At 46.7% G+C, this 13,068-nt stretch overlaps 1 protein-coding gene across 1 annotated transcript; it reads left to right on the plus strand.

Moving 5' to 3' along the window:
• Window positions 1-10,358: 10,358 nt before the first annotated feature.
• LOC130490394 (zinc finger protein 271-like) lies at window positions 10,359-11,714 on the plus strand. The gene has a single exon (XM_056864221.1). The coding sequence runs from the start codon at window positions 10,359-10,361 to the stop codon at window positions 11,712-11,714; it is 1,356 nt and encodes a 451-aa protein (XP_056720199.1).
• The last annotated feature ends 1,354 nt before the right edge of the window (window positions 11,715-13,068 follow it).

The following is a 13,068-nucleotide window of genomic DNA, read 5'->3' on the forward strand; positions in this document are numbered from 1 at the left end:
AGATATGCATCATCATGAGTAGTATTCATTTAACTAGTAGCCATGGATAGCCCTACCCTCCATGTACATGTCCACTCCCCTCCTAAAACCTTCCAAGTTGACAGCCATCACCACATCCTGAGGCAGGGAGTTCCACAATTTAACTATGCAAGAGACCAACAGAGGTGGTTTGCCATTGCTTGCTTCTGTGTAGCAACCCTGAACTTACTTGGCAGTCTCTCATCCAAGTAGCTTAGCTTCTGAGATCTCTCATCTCTTCAGTCTCTCGTCTCTGCTTGGCTCCTGAGATCTCACAAGGTTGGATTCGCTTGGGCCAGTCAGGTCAGGGCAGCACCAACGTGCCCCTGAGGAAATACAATTTGCTTACAACAGCAATGCTAAACACACCAAAAGTATTTAGCTATTTGCAGCAGCTGACTGAGCATTCCTTACTGGATAGAAGATCTAAAATTGCATGCAAAAAAATCATCCTGGCATTTCATAAAACAGCCATTAATAATTTCCTTCCTGAATCAGAAGGTTCTGACCTACCCAGCTTTTTTTTAGTTCTCTTGCTTTTCGTTTTACACGTGTGGGTTTGCATTCTGTCTTGTGAGTTTCACAACAGCTATGTGCTTACATTCAGGTTTTCAGAGTCTGATATACGGTGGTTTGGCTTCTTATCTTAAACATTATTGTTATTTCACTGGCTAACATCATTATGTTCTTTCTTAATTCTGGGAGGGAGGAACAGGGAAAGATACTTCCCTCCTAAGATTTTCCCCTTCCCCCATTTTCATGCTTTCCCCCACATTAATCAGCACCCACCCTGTAGGAGAGCCGGCGTGGTGTAGTGGTAAAGAGTGGTGGTTTGGAGCGGTGGAGTCTGATCTGGAGAACCAAGTTTGATTCCCCACTCCTCCACATGAGCGGCGGAGGCTAATCTGGTGAACTGGATTGATTTCCCCACTCCTACACACGAAGCCAGCTGGGTGACCTTGGGCTAGTCACACTCTCTCAGCCCCACCTACCTCACAGGGTGTCTGTTGTGGGGAAGGGAAGGTGATTGTAAGCCGGTTTGCGTCTCCCTTAAGTGGTAGAGAAAGTCGGCAAATAAAAACCAACTCTTCTGCTTCTCCTTTCTTGCAACATTGGTACTTCGTGTCCCTTTGATATATGAGATACGTTGTTGATAGTGGTTCTCTACTCATTTTCCCTGATTGAGCTATCTGTTCCTGTATTATGCCCTGACCTGGATGGCCCAGGCTAGCCTGATCTTGTCAGATCTCAGAAGCTAAGTAGGGTCGGTCCTGGCTAGTAATTGGATGGGAGGCCACCAAGGGATTCCAGGGTCGCTATGCAGAGGAAGGCAATGGCAAACCACCTCTGTTGGTCTCTTGCCTTGAAAACCCTACTGGGCCGCCATAAGTCGGCTGTGACTTGACGGCACTTTACACACACACATTCCTGAATTATGTAAAGTGAAGAGCTCAATTCTGCCAGAAACACAAACCTTCTTAAATTGGCATAACCATCACATCCATCTACGAGAACTAGAAAACGGGCCTGCTTCCACATGGCAATGATTCTCTATGTAGCTCTTGTCACACTGCAAATGCAGAGACATTTGCAGCAGTGGGAGAGCAGCCACGCACAACAGTTCTCCCTGCACTTTCCTTGCCTGTTCCCCCCTCTCATGGCAGACTTTCCCCTCCCCCTGGACCAGCGTTGGGCTCCTTCTTGTTTTTTATAAATAATTGGCAATTGCTAGATTACTACAGTACAACATTACAATGACCTAGTTCCAAAATGTAGTAACTCCTCTGGATCCCCACTTTTCATTTTTTTAAAAGTCTCTAGCCCTTTTCAGTGCATAGATATAAGGGGAAAGGTAACTAAGCAATGCTATGGGCTAGAGACTTCATTTGTTTAATGAAAGCTGGGAGCTAGTAGATCAGTGCAACAGATGGTTAGAAAGTTATTGCATTATAGCTATCTAGCAACTGCTGATTTTTAAAAAGCCCCCCAAAAAGCCCTCTGGTAGGCAAGGGGAAATGGTGGCTGTGGGAGGTGAGGCAAGAATAATGGCAGCAAGGAGGGCAAGGCTTTCACAAATGCATGCTCCGTGTCCAAATGGCATGCTTTACTGGGAGCTTTCCAAAAAGTTTGTATCGAACAAGGTTTGGGAAAGATCACTGCAAAGTGGGGGAAAGCCCAGAAAGCGAATTAGGCAGGGGTCATTGGCTAGATGCTCCCCTCCCCCCAAAAAAAACCCCATGGAGAAAGATCTTCTATGGAAGCAACCTTGGTTGTTTTCAGAAGTGTGCAGGTTAGTCTGAAATTCACAGCTCTGCAAGCCAAATCACATATTTTACAGCATGACTATAGTTAAGTGGTAAACCAACAACCGACAGGGCACGCGATCTGCCTGTGCTCATTTCTTTTTTTAACATTACTAAACTTCCTCCTTCCATCAGCGAGGAGATGGATATCAAGTGTGGTGAAATTACAGAATTAGCCAGTTTATTTATAGGTCCATTTCCAAATCTTTTTTACATGCAGATGTTGCTTCTGCTCCTGCTTAGGACAGACCAAACATGGGACTTCAACAATAAAAGTCCTTCATCGTCATAAACACACTGGCCAGGTTTCCATTTGCAACTGGTAGGTTAAAAACTATTTGGGGATTTGTCTGAAAGAAATGAGGCAAATAAAATTTTTAAATCAGGCTCCTGGGCTAGGCTTGCCAACAGGCCTAGAGAAAAATGTCCCGCTCCTTGAGCAGAAGCTTAATGGGATGATATTTACCTCCATGCCATAAAAAACGTCAACTGCGCATTTTCACACATTAACCTCTATTAAAGGCACAGGACTTTTTTCTCCAGGCCTGTTGGCAATCCTATCCTTTCCTCTTGCTCACAAGGAAACGAGGCTGACAAATCTTTTATAACCCGTCAGCAATTAGTAAGACATAGCTATAGCTATATTATAGCTATGCTATAGCTATAGCTAAAGATCCCCGTGGCACAGAGCTGCAGTACTGCAGTCCAAGCTCTGCTCACTACCTGAGTTCGATCCCAAGGGAAGTCAGTTTCAGGTAGCCGGCTCAAGGTTGACTCAGCTTTCCATCCCTCTGAGGTCGGTAAAACGAGTACCCAGCTTGCTGGGGGTAAAGGGAAGACGACTGGAGAAGGCACTGGCAAACCACCCCGTGAACAAAGTCTGCCTAGGAAACGTCGGGATGTGACGTCACCCCATGGGTCAGGAATGACCCGGTGCTTGCACAGGGGACCTTTACCTTACCTTATAGCTATAGCTACTGGACATAGCTATAGTAGAGGCTTATTTGATATAGTGGACTAGGTTTGGAAACTCTGGGTTGGGAAATTCTTGGCGATTTGGGGCTGGAACCTGGGGAGGGTAGGATTTGGGGAGGAGAGGGAAGTCAACAGGATATAGTCAGTTCACCCTCAAAGCAGCCATTTTCTCCAGGGGAGCTGATTTACGTCACCTGGAGCTCAATTATAATTCTGGGAGAACTCCAGTTCCCACCTCGAGGTTGTCCACCATCTGAAGTAGCCATTTCTAGTCTGGAGGTCAGATGTAATTCCTGTAGGTTGGCAACCCTAAACCATAGACCATGGGTGTCAAACTGATCTGGGCTGGCGGTACACATGGTCTAGCCCACTGGTTCCCAATCGGGGATCCGTGGACCCCCAGGGATCCGCGAGAACTAAATTAAGGTCCGCGAAACAAAGTTATAAACCCATAATAAATTAATATTTTCAATTAAAAGTTCTCTATTATAAAAATATATATATTCAAATGTTATTCTAAGTTTAATGCTTAACTAACAGTTATGATTAAAGTTTATTTTCAAATTCTCGGAATTTTTATTTTGAACCTTAGGGTCCCTGCACCGAACAAAAAAGTCCTAGTGGTCCCTGGTCAAAAAAAGGTTGGGAACCACTGGTCTAGCCTGACCAAGTGACACATTTATGTCATTTCTGGCCCTCACAACAAATGAGTTTGACACCCCTGCCATGGACCATTATGACTGATGGTTTCCCGGGGCAGGTAACCCCCAGGAAGTTTCCAACCACCAAGCTGCTAAATATGCAGCTGCTAAATAACAGCTACATTCAACGTATAACACCCCCAGGGCTTCAAGCCTTCATCGGGGCCTCTGTGGTTATCAGTTCAAGCAGCAGACATGCAAAGACACCACCAGGCCTCTTCGGTCCCAAGACTTTGCCAACGGTCAGCTTGAGATACATGTTGGGTTTCCAACTTCCAGGTAATTAAACACAACCCAAACCTGGGCGGCTATAGTAGAGACTAAAGAAACAAACAGAGCGAGGGCTCAAATGAATATCAAAAAGTGCATACATAAACAACAGAAGTATAATCCCCAAATTTATTACTGGAACTAAGTCCTACGCCTATATATCTATACCTACCTAACTAAACTAATCGCTACTGTGATGCCATCTCCAGCCCGGGAGATTGAGCCCATGCAAGAACGGATCTAATGCTTTTTAGCAAAAGAGATCTTTATTGACTCTATTCGTCCTGGGCATCAGTGCTAGGGTTGCCAACTGCCAGGTAGTAGGAGAAAAAGACACCACTGTACTACTATCAGGAGATTAGGAAATCAGTACAGGGGCGACAAAATTGTACAATAACAATTACTGTTAAGTGCAACCAATGTTTATCCTATGGTATCTAAATACAACTACACATATAAATATACAGTGTTATGTACAAGCATACAAAAATAACAAGCACAACCAAACAAGTCCACATGGATGGTGACACAAACAATAACAAAATTCACAAAAATGCAAGGTCTTTAGCAAGGTGCTGCATTCTTCTATAAGTCCCATGCAGGTAAGTGTGCAATTCTAGCAGAAATACCAATTTTAGAGGAGTAACTTGATGGAGGATACGGCCGTTTCAAATTCTTATGGGTAGAATTCTTCATCAGTCCTTCATATAGATTCCTCTTATATTGCACATCTTAAAGATTAAATTTCAAAATGCTGGATGCATGTTAGTTCCCACGAAGGGTAGTTATCATTAAGGCAGCCTTAATGATACTCCTCTAAAATTGGTATTTCTGCTAGAATTGCACACTTACCTGCATGGGACTTATAGAAGAATGCAGCACCTTGCTAAAGACCTTGCATTTTTGTGAATTTTGTTATTGTTTGTGTCACCATCCATGTGGACTTGTTTGGTTGTGCTTGTTATTTTTGTATGCTTGTACATAACACTGTATATTTATATGTATAGTTGTATTTAGACACCATAGGATAAACATTGGTTGCACTTAACAGTAATTGTTATTGTACAATTTTGTCGCCCCTGTACTGATTTCCTAACTGCCAGGTAGTAGCAGGAGATCTCCTACTAATTCAACTGATCTCCAGCCGATGGAGATCAGAACACCTGGAGAAAATGGCCGCTTCGGCCATTGGGCTCTATGGCATTGAAGTCCCCTCTCAAAACCCCACCCCTCCTCAGGCTCCGCCCCAAAACCTCCCGCCAGTGGGGAAGAGAGACCTGGCAAACCTAGATATATGTAAAGTTGCCAGATCTCCCCCCCTCCTGCCACCAGCGGGATATGGGAGGGTAGAGTTGCCAAATCCAAGTTAGGAAACTCCTGGAGATTTGGGGATGGAGCCTGGGGAGGACAGGGACCTCAGTGGGGTACGATGCCATAGAGTCCACCCTCCAAAGCATCCACTTTGTCCAGGAGAACCTATTTCTGTAGTCTGGAGATGAACTGTAATTCTGCACGATCCCCAGGTCCCGTTGGGAGGTTAGCATCCCTAGACACATGAGCCCACAGTTACGTTTAGGAAGAAGGGCCTGCTTTTAACGGGAAAAAGCCAAATCACCTTCACTAGAGGGATGAGGTTTTGGTTATTCTATTCTTATTTTGTCTTCCCTTCCTCTTTCATGAAAATCGATAAGATATTCATAGGTAAATCGCTCAGAACAAAAGCACCTAAAAATAAATTGACATTTAGCCGAAGGAAACAAAAAACGGCAATTCTTTTTTCTTTCCCTTTATTTGTAAAATGGAGATTGAACAAGATCCCCTGGCAAGACCAATGGTGGAAGGTGTAGTTAGTGGTTAGAGCGTTGGACTAGATTTGGGGAGACCAAGGTTCAAATCTGCACTCTGTCATAAAACTAATTTGGGGACCTCAATCATACAGTCTCAACCTAACCTACCTCACAAGGTTGTTGTAAGGATAAAGTATTGTAAGGCTAAAGTAGAGGAAGGGAGGGTTGCCAACCTCCCGGTAGTAGCTGGAGATCTACTGATATTACAACTGATCTCCAGCCAACAGAGATCAGTTCCCCTGGAGAAAATGGCCGCTTTGGCAATTGGACTCTATGGCCTTGAAGTCCCTCCCCTCCCCAAACCCCGCCCTCCTCAGGCTGCGCCCCAAAAACCTCCCGCCGGTGGCGAAGAGGGACCTGGCAACCCTAGTTGTTCATATAAGGTCTTCTTTCAATTGATCCTGCCGAAGAGGGAACTGGCAACCCTAAGTGAGACTGATCTCTACCCTCCTGAGCTCCTTGGAGAAAAGCAGGATAAAAATGCACCAGATAAATAAGGGATGGAGAAATCATATATGCCGGGTTGAGTTCCTTGAAGAGGAAAGGCATAGCAAAAAAAAATGTAATAGATGCCATCTTCTGTCCCTGGCTCTAGCCAAAAGTTTGTAGGTAGCAGGACTGAAAAGATCATTCTATAGTCACTACCTTTCAGCCTAGCCTACCTCGCTGTGTTGTCGTGAAGATAATGGAGAAACCTGTTTCAGATAAAAAGCATGGAGAAACCTGTTTCACCACCACCCAGAGTGTTTTTGAAGGAAGGGTGGGATAAAGATTAGATGATATGGGGGGCATGGGGGTGGGCGGGTTGGAGTGGGGTTCCCCTCTCATTTCCCCTCTCTCATTTCTTGTGGGGGGGGGGTGCTGTCACATGAAGCTGCCTTCTACTGAATCAGACCCTCGGTCCATCAAAGTCACTATTGTCTACTCAGACCCGCAGTGGCTCTCCAGGGTCTCAGGCAGGGGTCTTTCCCATCACCTCCTTGCCTGGTCCCTTGAACTGGAGATGCCGGGGATTGAACCTGGGACCTTCTGCATGCCAAGCAGATGCTCTGTCACTGAGCCACAGCCCCTCCCCAGGTAAACACATGAAGTTGCCTTCTACTGAATCAGACCCTTGGTCCAGCAAAGTCAGTATTGTCTTCTCAGGCAGAGGTCTTTCCCATCACCTACTTGTATAGACCCTTTAACTGGAGATGCCAGGGATTGAACCTGGGACCTTCTGCATGCCAAGCAGAGGCTCTGCCACTGAGCCACAGCCCCTCCCCAGGTAAACACATGAAGCTGCCTTGTATGGAATCAGACCCTCAGTCCATCAAAGTCAGGATTGTCTACTCAGGCCAGCAGCAGCTCTCCAGGGTCTCAGGCAGGGGTCTTTCCCATCACCTCCTTGCCTGGTCCCTTTAACTGGAGATGTTGGGGACTGAACCTGGGACCTTCTGCATGCCAAGCAGAGGCTCTACCACTGAGCCATGGCCCCTCTTCCTGGCTCTCCAGGGTCTCAGGCTGAGGTCTATTCACATCACCTCCTTGCCTGGTCCCTTAACTGGAGATGCCGGGGATTGAACCTGGGACCTTCTGCATGCCAAGCAGAGGCTCTGCCACTGAGCCACAGCCCCCTCCTTCTCTTCCCAGCCCCGCATTCGGATAGCATGGTGGGGAAATATGAGCTGGAGATATTAACAGCAAAGAGGTGAGAGCCAAAGAGTTAAAACCATAGAGAGAGAGCGAGCGAGCGAGAGAGAGGCTGTGAGCCTGGCCATCGGCCCTGCTTGCTGTTCCTGCAGCTTTAGGTGCCAGCAGGAAAAAAAGGGGGGGGGGGCAGGGGGGTCTCTAATAAACGTTGCACCTTCCTTTCTGTGCCTCCCTTCAAATATTCTTTGCAATCGGCTAGGTGGGCTTTTTTCTTCTTTTTTGCAAAAAGGGGGGCTTTTTTCTTCTTTTTTGCAAAAAGGTGGGCTTTTCCCTTCTTTTTTGCAAAAGCCACCCGGGAGGGGGGGACGGGGGGGGGAGTGAAGCCCTGGACATAATGGTGCCTCGTGTTCGGTAAGTTGCGTGGAGAAAGGGGAAAGTAGGGGCTGGGAGAAGCCGAGATGGGGCTCCGGGGTGGCTGCGGGGCAGGGGGGTCCAATTGCAAGGAGAGGATGTGGGTGCTGCTTGCAGGAATTGCAAACAGGAATTGCAAACAGGACTTCCAGCCATGGGGCAATGTTAGGGTTGCCAACCACCAGGTCCTAGCTGGAAATCTCCTGCTGTTGCAACAGATCTCCAGCCGATAGAGATCGGTTCCCCTGGAGAAAATGGCCGCTTTGGCCATTGGATTCTATGGCATTTAAGTCCCTCCTCTCCCTAAACCCCACCCTCCTTAGGCTCCACCCCAAAAACCTCCCGCCGGTTGCAAAGAGAGACCTGGCAACTCTAGGCAATGTGAGCTGCCGGTGAGGGTAAGGTTTGCCAACCTCCAGGTACTAGCTGGAGATCTCCTGCTATTGCAACTGGTCACCAGCCGATAGAGAGCAGTTCCCCTGGAGAAAATGGCCGCTTTGGCCATTGGACTCTATGGCGTTGAAGTCCTGCCCCTTCCCAAACCCCACCCTCCTCAGGCTCCACCCCCAAAAAACTCCAGCTGGTGGTGAAGAGGGGACTGGCAACCCTAAGTGAGGGAGATTTTTGGGATCAGACTTTGCAACAGTACACATAAGAGCCATGCAGGAATAGATCAGAGGGTCCCTTCTAGGCTAGTCCTGTGTCCGGCCAACCCAGAACTTCCCGTCCTGCTTTGACTCTCGGATAGCCTCTGCTTTCCACGGAGACAGCTTGTGGTGTGCTCATTTCCTCCCCGTGGCGGGTTAAAATAAGCTGCTGCTTTTTTTAGTGTGCTTGAATGTCCAGAGCACTTTGTGTACAAGATCTGAACCACCTTTACAACAACCCTGTGTGGGTCAGTACTCTAACCGGAACTGCAGGGGCTGAGACTGAAAGAGTTAATTTCTAACCCGCTTTCATGGTCTCGCACTCAGAACATCCCTGTAAGTTGCCCGCTTGGCAGGCGGCGAGCTTGAGGCATGCAGTTTGCCCAAAGACTGCCGTGAGCCATGGCAACCTAATTCCAGGTGTCCTGGGAAAAAAATACCAGTTTGTTATCCACTGAGCCATATCGGTTATAACAAGTGAACCTGTATTCCTTGTCCTAGTTGTAAGACATCAGAAGTGTAAATTTTATACCATAAAATGATAAACACAATAAACTCCCTACTTAAATAAAAGACCCACACTTCAAACAAATATGTAAGTTGTATTTTTCAGTTATTTTATTACATCTTGTAATCACAATTATGGCTTGAAGTATACATTAAACCTATTTGATACAGATTACTATTTTTATATGTATTGTGTTCCCTAAGAACTCTATGTATGGAAGCTTTGGTAGAGTTAATCTTTTTTTTTTTGTAAGACTGAAGGGTTTTTCCAAGTAATAAAAACAAATCTATTTATTTTAAATTATTTTACCCTGTCTTTTTCCTCTACACTGCAGGAGTCAGTAATCCTTCTCAATGTGGAACCTTCTGAACTATTTAAATACTCATTTTTAAACATGTGACAACTAATCACAGGCCCAAAAGGAGGATATCCATAAATAGAAATGGGTTTCCAACCATTACTATCACTATATATGACCACTATCACTATATATGATCACTGAAGAAGGCCATACAGGCCGAAACGTGTCTGGTTATTTATTGGTCATTTACGTTGGTTTTTATCATCCATCAACAATGTTGGAGAATTAGTAACTATTTATATATATTATTTTACTTGATTAGCCTGTATATAAGGCCCAGTGTTTTTATTTCTGTGTACGCTGTATAATAAATAATATAATTTTGTTATAACTTTCAGCTCAACTTTTAGGTTCTTTGTTTAGTTTAGGTTGAGGTTTTTTTCTTTTTTTTCCCTTTTCGTTGGTTCCTTAGCATGTTTAGACATCATTAGTTGGGGATGTCTCCTTTTGGTTAAGTTACAACATTTTTTTGTTTATTTCTTTTGCATACCTGGACAGTCTCCCAAGTATCTAGAGACCCCTACCTTGTTTGTGGTTGGTCTTGTTGCATTTATGATTAGCACAGGGGGCAGCCTCTTTCTCTGTGGGATATAGTGATGATACTTGACAATCCTTAAGCCTATCTGTTGTCTCTTCAATCTCCCCCCCCGCCCCGCCCCCAGGATTGCTTAGCCTGACTCCTAAAATGGAGCAAGAGAAAGATTTGGTTATACAAAGTTCTGAGGACATATCCGAGACCCCTGGTGGACCCATCCCAGACGGTACGGAGGACCCTTTGTGGGAGACGGCCCCTTACAAGTGTTCCACCTGCAGGAAGACCTTCGCAAAGACTTCTAACCTTGTCCAGCACGAGAAAATCCACACGGGCGAGAAGCCCTACAAATGCTCCCACTGTGGCAAAAGGTTCACTCGGAGCAACAACCTGGCAGAGCATGAGAGAATCCACACGGGAGAGAAACCTTACAAGTGCCCAGAGTGCGGGAAGACTTTTAACCGCAGCTCGATCCTGCTCAGGCACCGGAGAATCCACACGGGAGAGAAGCCTTACAAATGCCCCAAGTGCGGGAAGAGCTTCGACGAGAGCGCGCGGCTGCGCGTGCACCAGAGAACCCACGTGACGGAGATGGCCTACCTCATCGACAGCAACGGGGAGGCCACCGCCATTGCGACCAGCGGCGTAGCTCACAGCTGCTCTGACTGCGGCAAAACATTTAGCCTATACTCCAATCTCCTGAAACACCAAAGAATCCATACAGGGGAGAACCCTTACAGGTGCGGCCAGTGTGGGATCAACTTCAGTGAGGCTTCTAACCTGCTTCGGCACCAGCGGTATCACGCACGGGACAAACCCTACCAGTGCCCCATGTGCCAGAAAAGATTTGGCCAAAGCTCGCACCTCATTCAGCACCAGAGAATCCATACTGGGGAACGGCCCCACAAGTGTCCCGACTGCGGGAAGAGCTTCATCGAGAACTCTACCCTGAAGAAGCACCAGAGAATCCACACCGGGGAGAAACCCCACCAGTGCCTGGAGTGCGGGAAGAGCTTCAGCCTCAGCTCCCACCTTGTGACACACCAGAGGTGCCACACGGGAGAGCGGCCCTACAAATGCGAGGATTGTGGCAAAGGGTTCACCGACACGTCCTCCCTCATTATCCACCGGCGAAGCCACACGGGGGAGAAGCCCTACAAGTGTGACGTGTGTGGGAAGGGGTTTGTCCTGAGCTCTGTTTACCTCAACCATCACCGGACCCATACTGGGGAGAAACCTTTTGGGTGTCCCGACTGTGGCCGGGCCTTCCGCCAGTGGTCACAGCTGGTCATCCACCGGAGACTCCACACGGGGGAACGCCCTTACAAATGTCCCTACTGCGACAAGGGGTTCTGCGACAGCTCCACCTTGACTAAGCACAAGAGGACTCACACCGGAGAGAAACCCAACACGTGCACAGAGTGCGGGCTCAGCTTTGGCTCTAGAGCACTGCTTTTAGAACACCAGACGCTTCACGCGGAAGAGACAGCATCCTTGGGCATCCTCTAGACTGCAACCAACCAACTCAGTTCTTATCATACACACAGTATTTCATGCATAGGGAAATGATGGGAATGCCACATGGTGGGAATGGGTATAGCACCAGCTGTGCTTTTTAACTTCCAGGCCTATTGAACGCAGCAGTTTGTGACACACATCCCCTTACTAGAAAGTGTGTAGGTTGCTAGACATGCAAATAGGTCTGAGAGGGTTGGGGATTGGAAAAAATAGCTGCTGATATCACACAGGTACTTCTTCCTCTTGAAAAGACCATCATAGTTCCTTCTGTACCATTCCTAGGAGGATATGGGGTGGATCGTCCATTACCCTCCTTTTTAGACAATGCCTCTTCTTTCTATACCAGCAAATCAAGTCAGGTGAAAAGGGGAACAGAAATGTGGGTTGTGAATATATTAAATGCTTTACTGAAGGTCAGCAGAGAGAAACCCTTAAAGAAATCATTGTTTTAAAGGCCCAGGTGAAGGAATCTCTCCTTTTCTGGCTTGGTATAAGATTTTGGATTTAAGAGAATAGTCGTATACCAACTTGAAGGAGTAATAATATCACTGCCTGCTAAATTTCCACATGGTTTTATGATGTATCATTACTCTGTGTTCAGGGGCTATTGCTTTAACACAAACACGAAAGTTTCCCAATTTGTATTTTTTGAAAATGTCGGTTTGGAGTCGGACTTGATTTCCAAAACAGCTTTGCAACCAGCTGCTATGTTTAAAAACAAAGAGCAGATTATTCCAGTCTCAAGCAGTACGCTTTGACTTTCATCCGTCTCCTTTCTCGCCCCTGGTCAACTTCACCTGCCAAGTCTTTTTCTCTGAGGTTTCCTCAAGGCTTGTAAGAGCCAGGGGCTATTTTCAATCTGACCTCCTTGCACGGATGCTGATATTTAAGCCCAGCACAACATCTTGGGTGGCCGTTTAGTGTTCTCCTTGCAGGGCTGGTGTTTTGAGAAGGTGGTTTCAAAGACTGTTCCGGTGTATTTTCAGAGCAGTCCAGGAACGCCTTAGGTGCTGAGAGCCCAAAGGCTGCAGAAAAAGGGGGGGGTTGTTGGGGAAGAAGGACTCTTTACTTCCATCCCTAGCTCAAGGGCCCACAAGAAGAAGAGTTGGTTTTATACCCCGATTTTCTCAAAGCGGCTTACAATTGCCTTCCCCTCCTCTTCCCACAACAGACACCTTGTGAAGTTGGTGGGGCTGAGAGTTCGGAGAGAGCTGTGACTATCCCAAGGTCACCCAGCATGCTGCATGTGGAGGAGTGGGGAAACCAACCCGGTTCACCAGATTAGAGTCCAGCACTCTAGCCACTACACCACACTGGCAAGGAGCCTCACAGCTCATCCATCCAG

The sequence above is a fragment of the Euleptes europaea genome, chromosome 18 (assembly GCF_029931775.1).
Source record: "Euleptes europaea isolate rEulEur1 chromosome 18, rEulEur1.hap1, whole genome shotgun sequence".
Classification (NCBI taxonomy): Eukaryota; Metazoa; Chordata; class Lepidosauria; order Squamata; family Sphaerodactylidae; genus Euleptes; species Euleptes europaea.